The following is a 23,961-nucleotide window of genomic DNA, read 5'->3' as shown; positions in this document are numbered from 1 at the left end:
TATGTTTCAACACCATGGAAAATCAAGCAGCCAGTTTTGTTAATAAACATTAACAATTGATTTATTAGCTTGCTTTCAAAATGTGTTGCCTATTTCCAGATTTATTTTTTGAGCGATGAATTTATTTAACATCAATTTACTTGCTTATATAATCGCTCAACCATAGGTGCCTGTGCTTCTGCTACCTAGGCCCCAAGCTCTGGAACTCCCTGCCTAAACCTCTCCGCCTCTCTATATCTCTTTCCTCCTTCAAGACGCTCCTTAAAACCTACCTCTTTGACCAAGCTTATGGTCACCTGTGATAATTTCTACTTATGCAACTCGATGTCAAATTTTTATCTCATAATACTCCTGTGAAGCGCCTTGGGATGTTTCACTACATTAAAGGAGCTATATAAATACAAGTTTTTGTTGTTGAATATATAATGCAGTTGGGTTGCTTTCATTGATGTCATGACGTCATTGAACAACTCAAAAATAAAAAATAAAACAAGATCACGTTATTTAAAGTGATTACTTTTGTAAAATTCATTTCAATATGCCAATCACTGCAGATAAAATGTTAACTATGTTTGAACAGGTTTTGTTGAAATGGAAATAAAAAAAATGCTTGATGTTCAGAATGAGGTTCGGCTGTGGAAGAAAGGTTTGAATGATGAGACCAGTCTGCTCCAAAGATCAGATTCAACACTGAAAGATGCTGGAATCCTTCGTGAGCAGGTATTGAATCAGGATTGTCCAATTCATAAAATATTCAGTCAACTCATAAAATGTTTTGCAAGCAATGCATAGTGACCTGTTTAGTGGTATAATGTCATCATTGCATCACCAATCACAATTATCATTACAAATCTGTAAAGCTACTTGAAAAAAACCTAAAATAATAAAAAGACATATTTGAAATATTAGTCCTGGAATGTGAACTTGCACTGGGACACCAGTGGTGGAATAGTGTTCTGGGCAAGGAATGCTTTGCCAAGTTTGTTTTTTAAAGCACACCTTTATTTTTTTACAGAAACAGAGGGACTGATCCTGCCAAAAAACTCCTTAGTGCAGTGTCAACTGACCTACAGTAATATAAAGTTTGAAATGATTATTTATTTTTAGAGCTACCAATCAATTTTTTGGTTGTGACTAAGAATGTAGAGAATATCCATTCTGGATTTCCAGCGCTGGTAGTCAGTCTATGAGTTACATGTTAATATTTTTGGAGTTTTAAATCTGAGAAAAAATTAATTCTCTCAAACTCTTTAGAAATATTACTGAAAAATGGTGATCTATTCTTAAATATAGCTGTCAATTTCCATCTCGATACAACCCCTTTAGACTGAAATTCCACTCAAAAAGAATAGAAACAAGTGAAACAGCTGTTTGATCTATAAATGGGTGCATTGTAGCACCTGGAACCCCATGAGAGAAAACAATGGGGACAAATTGGCCTCCTTTGTGCCTCACATTAGTGCCTTTGGGGGGGGGGGTGATAATGGTGCGCTACTGGCTCTGCAATCGACGAGAGTACTGTCACCTGCGAGATTGCCATGGAGGTTTGCGGCGGCAGTAACCCTTAGCCTCCACGATCTCCTTTGCCCCGGTGATCGTGACGTCATCTGACTGCGCAGCACCCTGGTAGCGCCCCGGTTTCGAACTTCGATCTGCCCCCTGCAGCATTGCCGGGCGTCAACACTGGCGGCTGCAGGAGGCCGGCCACTTGGGGAGCGGTATTTAATGGTAATGCCGCTCAGCTAATTAAAAAATTTGTTTGGGGTCCTTTGGTGATTTTTTTCCCCCCAATTTGCTCTGTCACGATTGATCAGCTCTGCACTCGTCGTGGATCGCGGCTGCCGTTGTCGACAAGGGACATCGTTGTAATGCAGAGCCTGCAGCAATGGCCCTTCTCTTTAAGGGAGGGAAGGAGCCTCGGATCCCAGCAGTGCTGCACTCGACATTGTGCACCACTACTACTGGCCCTCTTGCCGGCTTTAGCACTCCAAGGGAAATGGTGGCGCTTGATTTAGTTCACGACGGCTTCACTTGCGTAGCGCTACCACAAAAGTTATCGCCCCAAACGGGGCACTACGCCATTTCTAGCCCAATGTCCTTTTGAAAAATGATAAATGACATTGTAAAATAATAGCGATAGCCCAGAAAGTATGCATTGCTATATAGATAACATGCACATGCCAGTGTTCATTTGGCCAAGGAAGGTCGGCTAAACCCCGAAAATGGGTGTGGGGATTGTGGCATGCACTTAACCTGTGCCCATTCATTGTGTTGCAGGCAGTACACTAAATGATTGCTGAATGCAGCCAATGCTCCCCACGCTGCTCATTGGTTGCACGCATCAGCAAGGGGCCCAATATCGAGCAGCCTGCACCTCTTAAAGGGGAGGTGCATTGCAGCAGTAAGAAATGATGGGAGTTTTTTCAAAAGTAAATTTGGGCTGTGATGTTTGAGCAATGGCTGAACATGTGAGAGAGCGAGCAACAACATTTTCAGACAATGCACTGGAGGACTTTGTGGAAGAGGTGAAAAGAAGGAGAGACAACCTGCATTCGAAGGATGTGAGGCAGGAGGCCCTCCAGACATATATTCAGGAGGCAGTGGGAACAAGTAGTGGCGGAGGTCAATGCAAGGAACATGGATGCAATGCAGGAAGAAGTTTAATGATCTGACACGAATTGTCAAGGTAAGTGAATCCATCTTCAAATGGCATATCCTACCAATTCTAGCAATCTCTATCAATCAGTACTCAACTTTATAATTCATATGCTTTACCTTACCCTCACGCACTTAGCACTGATGCAAGCCTCGTACCCACATCATCATCATCACAGACAGTCCCTCGGAGTCGAGGATGACTTGCTTCCACTCTAAAAGTGAGTTTTCAGGTGACTGAGGAGTTTAATGTGGGACTTACAGTCTCTGTCACAGGTGGGGCAGACAGTGATTGAAGGAAAGGGTGGGTGGGAAGCCTGGGTTGACGCACGCTCCTTCCGCTGTCTACGCTTGGTTTCTGCTTGCTCTCGGCGATGGGACTCGAGGTGCTCAGCGCCCTCCCGGATGCTCTTCCTCCACTTTGGGCGGTCTTGTGGGGATGTTGCACTTTGTCAAGGAGGCGCGTTGTACCCACATCTCACAGCTCGCACACACTGGCAGCTATTCAACCATGACAGCCACATAAACCAAACATTGCAGGACACTCACAGACACACTTTCCTTTTTCTTGAAGGAGTTCAGCAAGCAGCAGCAAAGAACTGGAGGAGGACAAGTGTACCTACATGTTTTAAACCCCCATGAAGGAGACAGTGTTGGCCATCATGGGAAGGGGCATCACTGAGACCATGGCCATAAGCGGGGCTGGTGGAATCGATGATGAAAGTATCTGCATATCTAATCTGCCTTAGCTCATCCCACCTCTCCCTCATCCCATAATCTCTTCTCTTCAGAAGCTGCAGATGGTGTAAACACACACTTCTTACTTTCTGCTCTCCCCTCGCTACAACCCAACCAACGTTCTCGCGAAGCTGCGTGGCCACATGGCCAGTCCCGTGCAGTCCAGGAACGTTTTTTCTAATGTTAGGTTTCTCGCATGCAAAAGCTTAAAGGGGCCGCACACCCAAAAAAAAAGATTAGGGGGAATATTAAACTTAAACCTTGTCCCTTTTTCATTTCAGATACTCAAGAATTGGAACCTTCCCAGTCAGTGGAGGAAGAGGTAGAAGACAGTACAGATGATGAGACACCGTCACTTGATCTTACACTCGCAGCCACCAGCTCAGAGACTGACACGGTGCGTATTTTAGAGGCTAGGAGTGAGACACCGGGCACAAGTGTGCTGCAACCAGGTCAGGGGGAAAGGATACCGCAGGTGCCAAGTCGTTGGATGGTGTGATCGCATACTAGTTCTGCTGCAGAGGAGTCAGATGAGGACTTCGATGGACCAAACTATAGAAGAAGGCTGATGGGTGTACATAAACAAATGCTTGGGGTGCACTGGAAAGCCTGCATCAATGTGAAGGAGCAAGGAGAATTCCAGCACCAACTTGCGAAATTTACTTAATAAATCTGGTCATCTCCATCAGCACACCTGCGAACCCACCATGATACAGCATCTGATGGCCGATGTCACAGCTTACATTGCAGCACAAACAGCTTCCATCAAAGGTCTGAGTGCTGCAGTGGAAACTCAGACTGCTGCCTTGCTAGGTGAGACTGCGGCCATCATGGCTCTGGCTATCACTGTTCAAAGGGGCTTCCAGGGCATCACAGCAGCCCATCAATCTGTCCTCCAACAGATCAGTAGGTTTGCTGAGGCGCTCCCCGGGAGAGTGGCTCCATGGATTACAAACTTGCTGTCCTCTCAGGATGGCAGCATTCCTGCTCCCACCCCTGCCACTCCGCCAGTGCCCTTGCCAGCCAGTCCAGACTTCTGCAGCCCAAGCTGAGATGCTGCAGTTTTAAGCCAGGCTTTCTAGGCCCAAAGCTGCTCGAGGTTGCCCCCCAAGTGTCTTCAGTTGTGGGTCAGCAGCCTTCCACCAGCCATGCTGCAGCCACTGGGGAAACACCTCGTAGGAGCACTAAGACAGGCAAATGCACACGGAAGACAGGCTTTAAGGGAATTCACAAGGGTGATTAGTTTATTTTTGTATGCATTGTCATAATTGAGTTTATACAATTGGATTAAAATGTGAATTTTTTGATGGTTTTTATTTTTGTGTTGTCGTAAAGAGGAAGATATGATGGTCAATGATAGAGGTAAGGTAAGGAGTGTGGAACTGTTTGTGAATGGGGAGATGTGGTTGAGGTTACTGGTATCATTCTTGAACTACTTGATCACTTAGAGTGCGGGCAGAAAGTGGCTGTCTACAATGTATCCTCCCTTCCTCTTCGTGTTCCTCCATGTCCTGTTGCACTTCCTCCTCCTCCACTTTCTCCTCATTCACCTCCTCCTCTTCCTCGTACTGCTGCTCCTCAGTTTCTCACCTGATAAATGGTGGCAAGGGCAGTTCCCTCATAATGGCCAGGTGGTGTAGCATGCAGCACAGTACAAATCGTGATACCCGCTTAGCTGAGTACTGCCGGGCTCCTCCAGAGCGATCCAGGCAGCAGAAGCGTTGCTTGAGGATGCCGGTGGTGTGCTCTATAATGTTCCTTGTGACAGCATGGCTCTCATTGCAGGCCTGCTGTGCACAAGTACGTAGGTTCCAGACCGGAGTCATGAGCCATGTCATGAGTGGATGACCCTTGTCGCCCAGAAGCCACCCTTTGTCTTGCTGCCGTGAGTCAAATACAGGTGGCACAGAGGATTGCCACGGCATGAAGGAATCATGACTACTAGCAGGATAACAGGCATTCACCTACATGATGAGCTGGCTGTGGTCGCACAGCAGCTGCACATTGAGGGAGTGGAAATCCTTTTTGGTTCATGAAAATGACCGAGTTCAAATGTGGCGCAGGCAAAGCAATGTGCGTGCAGTCAATGGCACCCTGCACCATGGGGAAGCCTGCAATCCATGCAAACCCTCGTGCTCACTCTGCCTGCTTGTCTCTGACAAGATGAAATGAGATGAAATGAGGTACTGTGTATAGAGAGCCTCAGTACCTCCCTTATGCAGCAGTGTACAGCAAACTGTGAAATATTGCTCATTTCTCCCACAGCAGCCTGGAAAGTGCCAGGCACATAAAAATTCAGAGCCACGGTTACCTTGACTGCCACAGGCCCTTGCCTTGCTTTAAGGTTGCAGTGGTGGCTGCAGCAGTTGGCAGATTTCAATCACTACCTCTTTTGTGAAGCAAAGACATCGCAAGCATTGTTCCTCGCTAAAGTTAAGGTAAGTGAATTGCTCCCTAAAGACCCTCAGTGGATATGGCCTCGTGCTGAGAGCCCTTCTCCCCTTCCTCTTCCTCCCACTTTTCCTGCTCTGTGTGGCCTCTTTTAATTTTACTAGTCATGCTCAATTCCCAGAGAAAGGCCTAGCAGGCCACCCACATCTGGAAGCAATTTGTTTCAGCATGAGCTTTTAAATGACCAGAAAAGTACTTCAGCACCAGCCAGACCACTCCCTGTAGACTCTTTGATCTTTAGGCAAGTATATGAAAGCTCCCAATTGCACCAGCAGCTAAAAGAAACAATACAGCAACTATTCTATAATTTGTTCATGATCCTTTTAAATAGCGCTGGTCGAGTGCAATGACCCCGTAAGCTGCAATGCCTCTTACACAGCCTGCCTCCCCCAATGCACAGCCCATTCGAATCTTTGTGCATGTGCGGTGTCTACAATGTGAAAGCCAGTGAGTGGCCTGCCGGGGATCTTGCAGATGACTGTGCAGCCACGCAGCTTGGTGGGTACATTGGTGGTGGGCTTCTTCATTTAATTTAACGTGTGTTCAGCTTGTGCGAGGTTAAGACAAGGCGTAGGCAGGAGCGTGGAGTTCAAAAGTGGCAGTGCTGCCGTTAAATCAGTGTTGCATACTGCTTGACGTCATAATCTGTCTGCTCTGCATGCTGCTGGTGGTTATTAGGTGCGCATATACCTTTACGAAGATGGTGTCCAGCTACACCTGCCGGAAGTGTGTACGCACATTATGGACCCCATGATTGAGCGTTAGGAGGCCGTGTAGCAGCTAAAAAATGGGTGCGACACAATCCAATTTCTCCACCACTAACTCTTAATTAGTAGTTAGCAAATTAACTGCCTGTCAGCACCTATTATCCAGTTTCCCTGGAACACCCAGTAACAGCTGCAGAGGTTGTTATTGCCAGGGAACAGGAAGATTAGCAGTACATGTTTGCCAGATGCTGATTGGCAAAGAATGCTTTGAAAGTTTGAATTTGAAAGTACACCTTTATTTTTATTGGAAAGATTCTCTCATTGCTCAAAGAGTCTTATGTGTGGTTCCTGTAGCTAGGAATATTTAAACGTTTTGTGAACTGCAGTTATATTTCAATCACACAATGAACAAACAAAGTCACAACTAAGGACTTAAGTGAAGATTCAGTGGCACTGTATGCTGGGAGAGCAGGTCCATAACAAGTCTAAGGGAAATTGCTGAATTGGAAGACCAGGCCTCGTACCCGTTTCTTACAGAGCTGCAATTCAACAGTCTTCTGTACTTCGTGAGCTAATGTCCTTGTGCCCATTTCATGCCCTAGCCTCATTCAGGCCCCAAATTTGATGCTGAAGTGTTTTAAATGAACATCAAGCACATGCTGTAACTTTAGTACTAAGTTGCTCTTTTTTCTTGTGTGCTCATTTGGAATGGGGGCATTGGAAGCAGCGTGGGGGAGAAATTGGCCTCCTTTGCGCCTCCCATTAGCGCTTCCAGGGGGGCGATAACGGGGCGCTATCGGCTCTGTGAACTTGTGCGGCGAGAGTACCGACACCCACAAACTTGCCTTGCAGGTTAGCGACGGCGGTGAACCTGAATGCCATGATCCCCTGCGCCCCAGAGACCGCAATGTCATCCGGTGCGCAGCGCCCCAGTACCGCCCCGGATGTGAACTTCGCTTCTGCCCCCTGCAACATTGCCGAGCATCAACACTGGCAGCTGCAGGAGGCATTGTAAGGAAGGCTGGCTGCTTAGGGAGCGGTATATAAAGGGATCACCGGCGAGATAGGTGAAAAATCTTTACTGAACCCTCTGTGCATTTTTTAAAATCTTTTCTTCAGTGACGAATGATCAGCCCTGCGCTCTGATAGAGTGCTTGGGGCTGATCGTCGCGGATCATAGGTGCTGTCGGCGAGCAGGGAACTTGATTTATTGCAGCGCAATGGCCCTTCCCTTTAAGGCTCCCAGCAGCGCTGCACTGGACATTGTGCAGCGCTCTGCCGCTACCGCCCCTCTTGCCTGGTTTAGCGCTCCAAGGGAAGTGGTAGCGCTTGATTTAGTGCTCCACTTCCTTCCTGGAGCGCTAAACCAAAGATTTGTGACTGCTAGAATTGGGTAGCGCCCAGCGATACTTTTGTGCTCCCGCAAAAGTCATCGCCCCGCACGGGCGCTACGCAACTTCTAGCCCCATGTCTGAAGGACCCCAAAAAGTCTCACAAACCTTGCACATTTATTTGGGTTGCAATGTTTACAGTTCCTTTTTAGTGCTGTGTTTTTATTATAAATGCTGTCCATATTGTTACTAATATGTGGTTCTAGAACAATTTTTGGGAAACTATTTTTATTACTTTTTACAGTAAGTTTGCATCTTAAGTATCTCAGATACAGTATTTCCTGGTTACAGTGGTAGAAGGTGAAAAAATGCATGTCCAAGAGATCATCAGAGATTAGACCATATCTGTAGACTTTGGCACACTTACTTGTCAATGGCCAAGGATAACTTGCTTTAGGTTAGAAAGGAGACAGTTGCATAACTTGCCATCTGCAGCAGAATAGCTGCAGTCAACTTGCAAAATAGGGAGGGTACAGCCAATGGCTGGCAAGATCACCCTTGCCCTTAAATGTTGTCCCTTTAGTTTATTCTTGGCTACAGTGTTGTGCTGCCCACACCTGGATCAAACACATGACTGATATATTGATTAGCATGGCAAACGCTTTCATGAAAGTATTTGTTAGCTAACCAATGATACAGTTGCCCAATGTCACCAAACTGCTGCATAGTGGATCCTTAATGGCTGCCAAATGCCCAACCTGAAGATCATCCTGGGTGTCAATAGATGACCATGTGTGAAGCTGTTGGAAGATTTGAGTGTGGCAATTGCAGATTGCATCTTGACTTGATACCCTGTGAGTTATGGATTTTTCTGAGCTGCAGTGAAAGAACTATAAGGTTGTCTGTGGAATTGTCATGGGCGACACGCAACACTTCATGCCATACAATCTTGGCCATCTATTTGGTACATGGTACTGTTGAGTAGTCTTACCTTATCACCTTCGCTTGCATATGTTATCAGGTCCTGCAGGCATTTTAGACAGCGTTGAGCCTGAACATCACCTCCTGCTAGGCATGGTGCATTGCCATCTGCCAAGAAGTGCCAAATATACCCTCAGTCACCTCATGCCCACTTCACCAGCCATCAAATGGGGAACAGGGTGAAGCATCAATCTACAGCCATAAACTCAATTTTGTGCTTTCACGTTGGATTTGCCGTCCTTTTGTTCTCACTACCATACAACCTTTGCGTAGGCTGAAAACTTTTAAAAAACTATTTTGAGCTTTTAAAAAGTTTGTAACAATTTTTGTTCTCATATAAAGTTACTTACTTTTAAATGGCAGCATTCCTTTAGATGTGAGCTGCAGTCCTTAAAGAGTTTCAGGTTCATAATATTCAGTGATGCTGGTCCTATGCCAGCCCCAGATGCTGCAAGAACTGTACTTGAATAATAGTCGTCAGCTTGTCTTGCCATATCCAGTGAGACAGGATCATTATTCTGCCCCAGTGAGACTTAGGCCTTATACAGGTCCAAGTGCCTTTCTAAGCAGGATCAGTAATATGCCCTTTTAGACTGAGCTAACCCAAAACACAGAGCTATTGAAATAGAAGAATATTTTTTGTTTCTTAATATTACTCTAGTTATGTTTTGCAATGACCCTCATTAACTCCGAGTTCAGCAACACCTCAATTTTAAAATTCTCATGCTTGTTTACAAAATCCCTCAATGGCCTCGCCCCTCGATATCTTTGTATGCTCCTCCAGCCCTCCAACCCTCCGAGATCTCTGCACTCCTCCAATTCTGGCCTCTTGCGCTTCCTGAGTTTCAAAGCTCCACCATTGGTGGCTGTGTCTTCAGCTACTTAGGCCCTAAGCTCCGGAATTTCCTCCCTAAACCTCTCCGCCGCTCTATCTCTCTCCCCTCCTTGAAGATGCTCCTTAAAACCTACATCTTTGACCAAGCTTTTGGTCACTTGTCCAAATCAACTTATGTGGCATGGTGTAAAATTTTGTTTCAGAACATTCATCTGTTGCCTTGGGGCATTTTACCACATTAAAGGCGTTATATAAATAAAAGTTGTTGCCTGAGATCAAACAACAAAGTTGTAACTTAACATGATTGAAAAGATAAACTAGAGCCATATAAAAGTTGTGGCTTGGAATCAATGCATCCTTGAAGCTGGGGACCTCTGTGACCTTAGGTATCTTAAGCTGGCCTCAAAGGAGAAAAACTAACAAGTATTTCATCATCATAGGCAGTCCCTTGAAATCGAGGAAGACTTGCTTCCACTCTAAAAGTGAGTTCTCAGGTGACTATACAGTCCAATACGGGAATTACAGTCTCTGTCACAGGTGGGACAGACAGTGGTTGGAGGAAAAGATGGGTGGGGAGTCTGGTTTGCCGCAAGCACTTTATCAGGGAAGCTTTGAGGGTGTCCTTGAAACATTTTCACTACCACCTGGGGCTCGCTTGCCGTGTAGGAGTTCCAAGTAGATATCTTGCTTTTGAAGTCTTGTGTCGGGCATGCGGACAATGTGGCCCGCCCAATGGAGCTGGTCGAATGTGGTCAGTGCTTCAATGCTGGGGATATTTGCCTGATCGAGAACACTGATGTTGGTGATTCTATCCTCCCAGGGGATTTGCAGGATATTGCTGAGACATCGTTGGTGATATTTCTCCAGCGATTTGAGGTGTCTACTGTATATGGTCCACGTCCCTGAGCCATACAGGAGGGCGGGTATCACTACAGTCCTGTATACCATTAGCTTGATGCCAGATTTGAGGGCCTGATCTGCGAACATTCTCTTCCTTGGGCGACTGAAAGCTGTGCTGGTGCACTGGAGGCGGTGTTGGACCTCGTCGTCGATGTCTGCCCTTGTTGATAGTAGGCTCCTGAGGTATGGAAAGTTGTCCACGTTGTCCAAGGCCATGCCATGGATTTTGATGACTGGGGGGCAGTGTTGTGTGGCGGGGTCAGGTTGGTGGAGGACCTTTGTCTTACGGATGTTTAATGTAAGGCCCATGCTTTCGTACTCCTTGGTGAAGATATTGATGATGGTTTGGAGTTCAGCCTCTGAATGTGCGCAGACGCAAGCGTCGTCCGCGTATTGTAGTTTGATGATAGAGGATGGGACGGTCTTGGATCTAGCTTGGAGGCGACGAAGGTTGAACAGGTTCCCACTGGTTCTTTAGTTTAGTTCCACTCCAGTGGAGCGCTTGTTGAGCATGAGATGGAGCATTGCAGCGAGGAAGATCGAGAAGAGGGTTGGCGCGATGACGCAGCCCTACTTGACCCCGGTCTGGACATGGATTGGGTCCGTGGTGGAACTGTTGGTCAGGATCACGTTTGTACGTCATCGTAGAGCAGGCGGAGGATGGCGACAAACTGTTGGGAGCAGCTGAAACGGAGGACGCTCCATTGTCCCTTGCGGTTAACAGTGTTAAAGGCCTTTGTGAGGTGTACAAGGTTTGGTGCTGTTCCCTGCATTTCTCTTGCAGTTGTCACGCCATGAAGATCATGCCTGTTGTACCCCGTAGCGGACGGATAACGAACTGTGACTCCGGGAGGAGCTCCTCAGCCACAGGGAGAGGACAGTTGAGGAGGATTCTAGCAATGACTTTCCCAGTGGCCAACAACAGGGAGATTCCTCTGTACTTGCCGCAGCCGGACTTGTCGCCTTTTTTAAAGGACAAGTGAATTGTCAAGACTCCAAGATGGTGGATGGGATAGCAGCTTCCGAGGGAGCTCTCCCCGAACAAACCTTCCTCTGGACATCTGTTACCATCCTTCACCTCTGTTTAAGCCCCCCTGACCCTAACTTCGACCCCCCAAAGTATTTTCCCACCCCTAAAAACTTTTCTGCAAGGGCCCACTGCCCATCCCCCATCCCGACTTACCTTGCAGATCGACCTCCCTGCTGCCAAGACACTCTAACTGGACCCTCGCTTCTCGCTCCCCACTGGCCGATTCATCTGTTCCAGTCGATCCCCGGCGATCTCAATGGCGGTGAGCCTCCAACCTACTCCAACCACAGGTTTGGGCCTTACAAGTAATTATAAGCAGTTTGTAGATACTGATCAATTAAACAGCTCATTGCAACTTTAATGGCCTGCAATTAAAACAGAGTGTGGGAATACTAAATGGTCCTATTTGCATACGAATAGTCAGTCATGGAGCCACTGAATGAAGCTATGATTTGTACAGAACTACATTTTTGTTAAGTGTACATTCTTAGTTGATGCTACTTGAATGGATTGTGGAAAATTTGAAACGTCACGTCGCACTGGGCAACTATATACTCTGAAATATTAATTTCCTCTTCTTTAGGTTCTGGTCCTTGAGGAGAAGGATGTACACGAAAGCAGATCTTGGCATTAGGACGGAAATTCTAAAAAAGAAAATGAAAAACAATCATAAAAATTATTGCCATACTAAAAGTAAAGAAAGTAGACTGAAGGAATATTGAGCTAATTAAAAAGGACTATAGCCCTGATTTTAACCTAACCTGTCCGGCAAGTATGAGAAGAGTTTGGGTCAAATGCCCAATTTTACACCCTCTCTTTTTAAGTCAATGGAGAGTCAAATCGGACAGGGCGTAAAATGGGCACCCAACCTGAACTCACCATGTTCCCGCCGGGTTATAATGGAGGTTAAAATCGGGGTTAAATCTCTGAATGTTTTTAACTCAGTTAAATATATGGCCCATTATAACTTCTTTCAAGTCTCAATAGTTCCAGGTTAAAGTTCAATCTTAAATCAACACTTTTATATTTTTCAAATTCAATATAACAAGACAAAATTATCCTCACAGTCATAAGGTTAAAAAGAACTTCCTTTAAAGAATGCTTTGGTTTCATGAAAGATGGATTGCTGTGAAGAATATCTAGCTTGCAGTTGCCATTCCTGACAAAATCCATTATCTGAGAAGTTCAGCATATTTTACTGGATAATGGAAAGTATCAGAACTGGTTAGTAGTTTGCATATGATACTGCTGTCCTTCTGTGGGGTAGAGAAATTATTGCATTTGTGATCTGACACTCAAATAGTCCACTTACAATTTTACTACTCATAGATTCCAAAGTCAGGTGGCTGTGGAATACTTGTTATGTCCTGCAGATGATTGCCTACTATTTTAATGAAGCCTATATTTTGAAAATATCTTGAGATAGAATTCTGCAGCACTGCGCAACTGAATTAGAAAAAACAGGACAACAAACATTTACAGTTGTTTCAAAACTCCAAACTAACTACAATTTATGTCTTGGAATTTCTTGGCTTGCAAGCTAGAAATTCTTGATAACTTTGCCCTTTAATATGTGCTACATGTACACATGTTTCTCATCTGACAGTGTCTACAAGCCTATAAATGACAGTGCACTCAGCAGTGTCTGTTTGATCTGAATTACAATCAAGGCAGGGACAGAACCTGAGCCATTACAAAACCTGAGACTGTAACTGTGGAGCCTTTTTAAAAATCTTTTAATTCGCCTTATCCTGAAAAGCTAATTGTACTACAGTTTGTGTAAATTTGTGTAAATCAAAACGCATTTGGTGTAAGTTTCTCCTACATCTATATTTTACAGAAAATAAAATGAATGTAGTAATTTAAATGCATTCATGACTTAGTGCATATAGCGTAACAGATACTATGGAGAGAGTTACAAAGCTGTAATTCAGCAGAAGCAGCTCTGTAGATGTCTCAGTTCTCCAGGAGTTGTACCAACATCAGGGAGATACCAAAATAGAACGACAGCCTTTAATTTGAGGGGAATGTTAATGACAGCTGGTAGCTGTGCAGTGATTGCACTTATGAAAGGGTATAATAGATGATTATGCCAATCGTGAAGCTCCGTAACATCACAAGGTTTGCAGAAGAGTACTAAAGTTTGTTTTCAGCCATTTCATGTACTTAGTATGTATTGTAATATGGTGTCATTGTATGTGAGATCTATAATGTAATATGGTATTATTGTATGTGGGATCTGTCATTTCCTTATAATTTTTGGAATGTCCCCATCGTATTTTGGTCATTTTCTTCCCTTAAGTAGGTCCCTCACACTACACGTCAGTCTCTTGCTAAAAGGGTGGGCAAGTGACACGTTTCCAGGCCTCTCTCGGTACTGCTCTTGCTTTGTGATTCAGACATTCTGATTGAGATTGGGAATGCATCATGGCAGGGAGAGGGAAACCGTATCCTGCCAGTCAAAATTATTATTAGGAACTTTCACTGGAATATGTACCCTCTGCACCTGTTTTTTTTTTAACAAATATAATAGTGGAACGTGCTGAGGTATTAAAGTGTCATCCACAGCATCATTTAAGTACAACTTCAAATCATTATAACAGGATACAGATTAAATGCTAGTAATATGTCTAAAGATTTGGTTTAAGGTATTTTCACTTTTGGATAAAGCTCAATATTAATGATGTACCAATTGCAGCCACTTTTGTTTTTGCACAGCCCTTTCATTCTGCATGCAGTGCAGCCAATTCTTTTTGCAAATCTCCTCAGTGAATAGATCTGTACAGCACTTATGAAGAGCACTAGTGACGCCTATTGGCAGAAAGCAGCATTGCATGGTGGAAGTGTTCCCTGTTCTGTTACACTCAGAAAGCAAATGTCACCAGTATGAATAGGTTAATTAAAATCGAATAAAATTTACAAACCCAACTCAAATAAATTGTGGATATGAATCAACATTTTGTGATTGCAGTCATATGCTTAGTACTTTAAACAATATGACAATTGCTTTGTTCTATTAAACTAATTCTTCTGTAAATTTGGGCTGGTGCATATACACATGTAGGTATGCTTACTCTAGTACACTTATTAAATGGGATTGAAGGAAATTTTAAAAAGGCAAAAATAACTTTAGACATTTGAGTTTGCAAATATTGCAAGCAAATAGTTTTCAAAGCGATGTAATTTTTGTCTTGTGGTATCAATTACCTTTAAGAGCAGTATTAACTTTATTGAATTCTATCTCAATGTTTTGTTTAGAAATGCCAGTGGTTTAGTTACCCAAAATGTTTGGCAATCTGCTATTTCTGGAATAAATGCAAATTTCACAGTGTTGACTACATTTCCTCATGTCTGTTTTAATTACTTCAGAAATATCTTCCTCAGACCAGATAGCCCATGCAAAAATTCACGAAATTGTCTTGGTACATTCTAATTCGAGGCAATTCTGTGTATTGCATGTTACCTTTTGAGATTTTCCTATGTGATTATGTAAGATGGCCAGGTCACCTACTCCCACGAGGGGAGATGGCCTGGGTGGTTGGGATCGAACTCCACCAAGTACTCCAACCATAAGGACTTTACCTACGGAGAGGCCTCCATCTCCTGCCCGGAGATCACTGTGGCCACTTCCAGAGTAAGAATGACAGAAGGCAGGAAGGTATGCCTAACTTGCCAACGGGGACATACATCTGGGACGGTGGTGGTGGCTCAGAAAGCTCAAGAGGGACGTGGGAGACCGACACTCGGACTGGGAACTTCTGGATAATGATACCTACCGAACCATCATGGGGTCATCTGGCGGGGTCACGGTGTGCTGGGAGAAATGGTGGGCGTACGACCAAGGAATTTATTTGTGTATGTGGGGATCCACTCGCGTGTGTTCAGAGGGGTCTCCATTGCTTTTTATAGGTGGTGGCAGGATGTCGGGGATGGGGTGGTATGGGATCGCAGCGGGGAGGCGTGTGTGACCCCCAATCCCTGGGTACCAGTAAACGCCACCGAACTTGTAGTTCGGGAAAGAAAACCCCCACCCACGGCCAAGCCCACCATCCCACACGGTGCCTGACAACAACCAGGGGGCCGGGGAATGGTTTAGTGTTGGTCCCTACCGAGAAACTACTTTATCAGGGGGTACACTACGCGGTGGCATCAGTGGTGCTAAATCTGACAGAAGTCCGCCGACCTACATGGTGTCCCCGGGAAACCGAGCTGTTATACCAGGCTCTGCTGCGGGAGATGTTCCGGAAGTTCTATGAACTGGACTTCAGGGATGTCAAAGTGACAGACTTGTATAAACAGTGGGATCGGGCCGAACCGGACAAGCAGAGGCGTGGCACTTTAAATGACTTTTTCACAGGGTTTAACACCGGGGCGTCCGCCATAAACAGTTTGGATAACATGCAGCTGGCCCTCCAGATAAATGGGTTAAAGAATCAGCTGCGCAAAATCCTGGGGGACGAGAATACCGTAGTGGGATCCGCGCTCCACGAAGAGGTGGCAATGACAGTTCACTTAAAGGAGATTATCTCTCAATTGGAGGCACAGGCCAGGGCTGTAAACGCCTTGATTCGGGAGGATAGAAACGCCTCCGATCAAGCCGCCCAAAAGGAGGTGTGCGTGCTCTATGGGGCCTGGTTGCTGGGAGAGGGACCGAGTAACCTCGAGGATCTGAGACAGGGACAGGTCCCCTCCTGGATCAGCAACCAGCACTTAGCAGCACTGCACCCTTATGATAATTTTTTGAGTCCTTGCCAACTTCGTGTAGCGTCGGAAGCCTACCCGGTACCGGTGGACTGGAAAGTCAAACCATACCATCATGTGTGTGGTGGTCAGGATGCCCGTGATGGGGGCGTCCCCACGACCAGCACCCCTGTACCGAGTGGAGAATGTGGGAGTCATTCGTGGATTGGTGCATGTTCGATTCCAAGAGGTCCCACCTTATGTCACAATGTGGGAGCACACTGTGACAGGTACAGACCTCTCGGATTGTCGGAGCAGGGGAGCACAGGTAATCCTGTGCCCCCAGCACTTGAACGCTTTTGCAAGGCCACAATGCGGGTTCAGCACTGCTGGGGCAGAGCCTATCAATTGCACAATGGAGGTAATGGCCCCGAACCACATGCCTCCACAGGTAGCATATGTAGGCGGCGGGACATATTGTGTCACCACAAGTGCCCAACGGTATGAACACGGACCGGGAAGGTGGTGTCCAATACCGTACAGCAGCTTTTGCTTTAAACCCAGGGCACAGGTTCAAGTGGCACACAGCAGAATCACACCCATCCCTGAACCTTCAACGATTCACCTCACGGTACAAAACAACCTCAGCCACCTGCAACAATATGTCGCCCATTTTGGCTATCCCATTGCCCCACTACCTGAGAAACTTACAGCCCTCCTCCAGGCAGTGGATTTGTCTCAAAAACATTTTTACACCATGGAGCAGAAAACTGAAATTCTAGCAGGGGAGATTGCCCAGATTAAACCCCCAGCATGGTGGGATTTGGGGATACGGGCAGACATACCTGAGTGGATCCGGGTGGGATCACATGCCTTAGTAATCGGCCAACTCCTGATTGTAGCTTATCTGCTAGTTACAAGCTGTAAGCTCAGGAGAAAAGGAAAAAGAAAGCAGTTCCTCAGGCTACTACACAGACAGGAGAGCCGTTGCTAAACACTCAAGGCGTGTAAACAAAGCTTGACCGCGACACTTAGGCGGTTTTGTTATTCCCAGGGATGACTGCGTTTTCATACATGGCCCCTGGGGAGTTTGCAGGGCAGGTTTCTTTGTTTTACGGTTAAGACTGAAATGAGACTCAATGTACAATTACTGCTGTAACCTTAAGTACATATATGTATATTGTTGTCGTATATTGTAATCTGTCGGATTCTGTGTTTTGTACCGCGTTAAAAGGAATTACGATATATATCGACGGGATCAGTTTAGAGTTAAACTGGGGAAAGTTGGGCAATTTGGGACACCTAGGGTTTCTCACCACCCTGAACTTTGACACACTCGAGTGGTGTCTGACTGTGTCAGATGGGGGATTATGTAGGGGAGGGCGAAAACCCCCTCATTTTACCCAGAAGGAAAAGGGCTGTGGGATCAGTCTGTGCTGTGAATTGAAACCGAGATGGTTTGACCTTGGCAGAGCAGTGATTGGACGGGGGAGGACACCGGAGGGCCAATGGTGAGACAGAGTCAGCCCGAAGCATGGGGCTTTCAAGCCAATGGGAGAGCACTTGCTCGAAAACTGTGGAACTGACTCATCGCCATTATCGGGCTATTGTCTTCCCCATGTTTACACTATGGAAGGAAATTATACAGACCTTCAGAAAACTAGGGAACCCAAAAACAAACAAGGGCCTACACAATGGCTACAGGAGGCCAACGCAATCAACACCCACTCAAACCTTGAGAAGGTTAACATCAGTGGAAAATAACCCCGCAATAATCTAAAACTGCTGCATTTTTCAAAATCACAAAGCCCACCAATGGGAAGGATCGATTTCAGCAGGAGAGGCGGACTGGATAATCTGGCTATAAAAAGGGGTTTCTGATGCATTGTGTGTGGTTCCCTGCTCTTGTGATCCAACAATCAGCAAGACTCTCGACACTGAAGGAAAACCAGTGTCCGAAGACACCGAAGATAGTAGAAACAAACCACCAGACTGCAGAAGGCACAGTAGTGAGTATAACCTCTGGTCCCCGGAACTCCCAACTCAGTTAGGCCAGGAAAGGTGGGAGGTTGGGCATTGTACTGCTAAACTTGTGTAAAGATTTTCGTTGTGTCTATTTAGGGGGATTGTTTTGTTGGTGTATTGCTGTTTGTTGAGATACACCTTGTCAAATAAATTGGAAGCCTAAGTTCCTCTTGGAATCACCTTGTCTCAGTTCTATTGTATTACATCTCCTGATCGTGAGTCTTATGTCAGAACAGTGTAAGGGAAGCTAGGAGTGCCTCGAAAACGCTCAACTGTGTGTCACAGGCTAGGGAAGAAGGAGTTAGGAGTGTTTGACACTCACAGGTGCCTCACAGGCTAGGCATAAGCTGTGGGGACGCACGAGTCTCAAAAACCCCCTTCATAAGCTGTGGACACAGTCTCTCCAGGGGTGCTCTTGCAGCACTCAGGGTACCTCACAGGTCAGGCATAAGCTGTGAGGGCAGAAGCCCAGAGAGGGACACCCAAGGCACAACAACACTCCCCGAGAACCCCTTGCAGTCAGCACCAGACACTCACAGACCACCTTCCGACTGAACTATTATTAGGTCTCAATCATCCCTTGAGTAGCTAATAATTTTTCTAATATCAAATTGCTAAATCAATGTGCACATATTGTATTACATAATATATACATTATCGACTATATTTTCAAGAACTATTGTTGTCTATATGAAATGCATTTAGCTTCGCATGGATGAGTTTATCCACTGTTAGCATAAATGTTTTTCATGAATATATATATATGTAGCTTTCCTTTCTTCTAGTAGCTGAAACCTGTACAGCGAGATAATTACTGTTTGCATACTTCATTCCCCCACCCCGCCCAGCCGTGATGCTGATGCTAAATATTCAACCAACTATATACAAGATAAGAGGTCTGTGCAGCTTCTAAAAATACTAATCATATTTTTTTGAGAGATAATTGCAAATTCTATCAATTGCTGCTATGGTAACTAATTCTCTTGACCCATAAATAATTAAATACACTAGCTTTGTGAAAAACAGATGAAAACAGGTTTGAGACAGGTTAATTTGTTTCACTTTCGGCCTGTATTATATAAAATGTCTCTAATTAAAAAAAACACTTGCCTGCTGATGGCAAAACCTCAGCTATTAACAATAATATTCTGCTTGACATAATAGTGCACAGAAAGACTGATTTTACTTTAACTGTGAGCACAGTGCTGTTTCCACATTATAGGAACGTTGGAGGGTGCAGGCCCCCACCATTTTTAATGACTTTGATTAACAGGCTGAAGTTGCAACGTCTACAGCAGAGTGGGAGATAAAACTTTACACTTCCGACAATTAATTCACATTCTCAGCCTGGCCATTAGGGGGAGACACAGAATGGAAGATGAGAGTTTCTGCACAGGAAAGAAGGAAAACATAGAGAGAGAACCTCCTTGGGCGAATCGTGTGTCTCTACTAATCAAGTGACTGGTTGTACAGCAGAATCAGCAAAATTGTGACAGTAATTCACCGACCAACCTGTCAGCTGGAGAAAAGTGGATAGTGCGGCAATGCCTCAACAAAGGGGAGAAAATAACTACAAATTGGAAAATACATTATTTTATAAAGGTCAAATTCACAATTTTAATGAATTATCAGCCCCTGTATAAACAGAAGACCATGGGGGATCTGTAGAATTAAGTAGTAATGATCGACAAGGAATGCAGAGATCAGGGTTTAACTGTGCAGATAATCATTTTCCATGAGACAAAGCGAAGCATGAAGACAGCCTCTGGTATTATAAACCTTATACGCACAACTCTATGCACAACTTATCATTCATTATCATCGTTAGGCAATTAAGCTGTCATCCTATCTATGAGAAGATATTGTGCTAAATTATATGAGTTATTGCTTCCGGCACGGAGCCTCACTCATTATGAGGTCAAATTGGATAACTGGGTACAGAAGTCAGTAGGCCTGATTCACGGCCCACCCAATTTTAAAGATCAGAAAATCGGGAGGGAAACGAAACAGGTATGCTAGTTTCTTCGACTGATTATCCAATCTGCTCTCCTGCCCATCAAGGCCATAATTACAACCTTGCCTCCAGTCATGACATGCATTCAGAAGCACAGGAACAAGCAGGTGACAGAACGCCACTGGGAAGGTCAGGAAAAGAAACTCAAAACATGCATATGTGTAGAACAGGCTATTCCTGACACACATGCAGGACCGTGTGTGTTTGCAGCACATAGAGTTTATCTGGAACCCTCCTCAACCTTCCAATCGCATATCAATTAAACACAGTGCATGTGAAAAATCATGGCATACTAGAGCATGAAGCACAACGGGACAGTGCAGCCACACATCATAGTAAATATATTGCACATATCTACTTGCACATTAATAAATAAAATGACCTATACAGATGTGGAGCTCGAAATTCATCGACATACCGCCCACTTACCGCGATTTTGGTGAAAAAACACCTACATGCTGCCCGGCGGAAAATTCATCAGTGACATACCACCGGTTACCATATCATCAGTTCCGGTGGTATGCACACCACCCACCCATGCAGACCGCCGACATACCGCCCAACAGTGCAAAATTCATGACATACTGCCGACCTACTGCCGGAACTGCATACCGTCCTGGAGAAGGTGCTTTTAAGTGGATCTTAAGTGGGTGGTATGTACACAGAGCTGACAGGTTTGTTTGATATTACATAGACCTTTATAGTTCTCCACAGTTTGATGTATTTTTTAATGGATTGTAGTATTTTCTAGTGCTAGGCAATAATATAAATGGTCTAATAAAGCCTTATTTATTCCTTTATTAATGAACGATAATAAAAATGTTATTAGTCTCTCATCCCCCAGTCTCTCCCACATCCCAGTCTCTCACCCCCCCCCAATCTCTCTCACCCCCAGTCTTTCTCACCCCCCAATCTCTCTCAGCCCCAGTCTCTCCCACCCCCAGTCAGTCTCTCTCTCTGTCTCTCACCCCCCCGAGTCTCTCTCACTCTCTCACCCCCCAGTCTCTCTCACCCCCCTCCCAGTCTCTCTCACCTCCCCAGTCTCTTCCGCCCCACAGTGATCTCTTCTTCCCCCACAGCGATGTCCCCCTCCCCCACAGCGATCTCAGGCCACCCCACAGTGATCTCTGCACCCCCCCCACCCCCCACAGCGCTCTCAGGCTGGCAGTCTCGGGCCTCTCATTGGTGGGGGGGTGGAGCTTGCGAGCCACACGCACGTGTGCACAACTTGGGAGCCGAAGATTCCTGAGTCAAAAGGCCTCCTCCGCCGCACACCGCCAGCTTCACTCCGCTCTCGCCCGATGCACTCAACTCGGCTTACCGCCAAGAAAAGTGGGATGAAATTCCTGCCCACTCGGCCCCAGCGGTGACGGGCAATAAAAAATGACGCACCGCACAGGGACCGAAAAACGGGTGGACCATGTGTTTCACCAATTTCGGCCCCAATAACTTCTAATGTAAAATGAAGGTAAAAAAACAATTTATTTGGCAAACAACAATGGAAATAAAGGAACATTTAGAAAGCATAGTAATTTTTTAGTTAAGTTGTATATAGAATGCTTTGCATTTTATCCCTTTGTTTGCAGAAAGGGCTGTATACAGGCCTGAAGGGGAAAAATAATCAATCATCAGCGCCCATTACAACGCCTGTGCTACTTTGGATACTGGATGGCCTGCTGCATGAGTTCATGTTCCCTCATATCTTTTTTCTGGGGTCTGCCTTGCTGTAGCTCTTCAGCAGGCAAGCATTACTTCTTTCAGTGTCAATATTGTGCAGCAGGAAACATCCTGCAGTCATTCTGCCTACCCGCTTAAGCCTATATTGCAAGGCATCACAAAAGCAGTTCAAGTATTAGAGCCATTGCTTTAGGAGGCTCTGTTATATTTATAGCTTGTGAATGTGCATTATTGTAACCCTGTCTTGTGCAATCTGGTGTTTCACAGGAGTGTCATTAGTTATCTTCACAGTGGGTAACCTTTGGCTCCCAGAAATCTTACATTCTCTCTATCCCCCAAGTCTGTTTGGAAACATTTGATTTCTTCAAAATATAAACATTGTAAGTATGATATATTCTTTATGACATCACTAACAAACGCACTACAAGATAGCTCCAGTACATCATGTGCCTTTTATTGTATTTACAGCAGCAGTTGCATTACCACAGTAGTCTACTAAGTGGAGCAGTAGTCCACTAGCTCTATTACACTTCTCCCTCCTTAATGAAGAAGTAATCATAACAAAATAATCATCATACATAACTTGCATGGTTATACATAACAAAAGATATATGGACTTATGTTGCCATTTTTACAAATCAAACTTAACCACTGGTTTTCTGTTTCGAAGAGGATACCTTCACTCTTGAACAGAACTTTCCAAACTTGGTGTCGAACTTAGACTCATTCTAGGCTGAGCTTGAGGAGAATTTTTCTCCAAGGGAAACCCTTGATTTACATTTGGACTCTTTCCAACTTCAGACTGTTTGTCTTCCCGACTCGGACTCAGACAAATTCTGACATTCTCTTGGACTTGTTTCTAGGACATCTGATGTAGGATTTGCTACTGGTGCTCTACTTGTAACAATACTATCTGACTCATCAGAAATAATCGAATCATTCCCACTTTCAACTCCTTCCATATCGATAGGTAAAATATGATCAACATGTACAAACCTAACCTGTCCATGATCAAACATCTTGAACAAATATGTGTGAGGACCGCATATCATTACTATTCTTCCTGGTAACTACTTCAACCATTTATGGTGATGGTTCTTCACTCTCACCTTCTGATTCAATTTCACACTTTTCTCTCTTACTCTACCTCTATCATGATTCTCTTTCTGTCTTAATTGTTTCTCTTCTACTGACTGTGTCAGATTTGGCTTTAACAACGAGAATCTGTTTCGTGGCTGTCGTTTGAGGAAAATCTCTACTGGTGTTCTACCAGCAGTTGTATGAGGGGTATTATGATAAGTAATTCAAAAATTAGTCAATTTGTGGTCCAATGACAACTGCTGTTTCTTTGGATTTGAATCCAACATTTGCTTGATGAGGGCACGTTTTACAATTTGTACTGTGCGCTCTTCTGCACCATTTGAAGCAGCGTGGTACGGGTGGAACCTTAATATGTTTCAAATCTCCTGCAATGACTTCTCTTCCTATTCCCACATCATTACATCTGGTATTCCCCAAGGATCTGTCCTTGGCTCCCTCTTATTTCTCATCTATATGCTGCCCCTTAGCGTTATCATCCGAAAACATGGAGTCAGTTTCCACATGCACGCTGACGACACCTAGCTCTACCTCTCCACCACTTCTCTTGACCCCTGCTTGGTATCTAAATTGTCAGATTACTTGTCCGACATCCAGTACTGAATGAGCAGAAATTTTCTCCAATTAAATACTGGGAAGATTGATTCCATTATCTTTGGTCCCCGCCACAAACTGCGTTCCCTAACCACTGACTCCATCCCTCTCCCTAGCATCAATCTGAGGGTGAACAAGACTGTTCGCAACCGAGGTGCCATATTTGACCCTGAAATAAGTTTCCAGGCACATATCCGCAGCAAAACTAAAACTGCCTTTTCCCACCTCTGTAACATTGCCCGCCT

At 44.9% G+C, this 23,961-nt stretch overlaps 1 protein-coding gene across 2 annotated transcripts in view; it reads left to right on the top strand.

Moving 5' to 3' along the window:
* LOC139228229 (uncharacterized) overlaps positions 1-14,840 on the top strand; it is an 88,584-nt gene extending 73,744 nt beyond the window's left edge. Inside the window, exons 5-6 of one of the 2 annotated variants that reach the window (XM_070859405.1) lie at positions 581-720; positions 12,212-14,840. In XM_070859405.1, the coding sequence (XP_070715506.1) occupies positions 581-720; positions 12,212-12,262 (191 nt within the window). In that variant the 3' untranslated portion in view covers positions 12,263-14,840. Of the gene's footprint in view, positions 1-580; positions 721-1,015; positions 1,075-12,211 lie in introns of those variants that run through there. The other variant, XM_070859406.1, reaches the window with a different exon arrangement.
* The last annotated feature ends 9,121 nt before the right edge of the window (positions 14,841-23,961 follow it).

This window comes from Pristiophorus japonicus, chromosome 17 (genome assembly GCF_044704955.1).
Source record: "Pristiophorus japonicus isolate sPriJap1 chromosome 17, sPriJap1.hap1, whole genome shotgun sequence".
Classification (NCBI taxonomy): domain Eukaryota; kingdom Metazoa; phylum Chordata; class Chondrichthyes; family Pristiophoridae; genus Pristiophorus; species Pristiophorus japonicus.
Note: the sequence above shows the minus strand (reverse complement) of the source record. Positions and strands in the feature narration are given on the sequence as shown.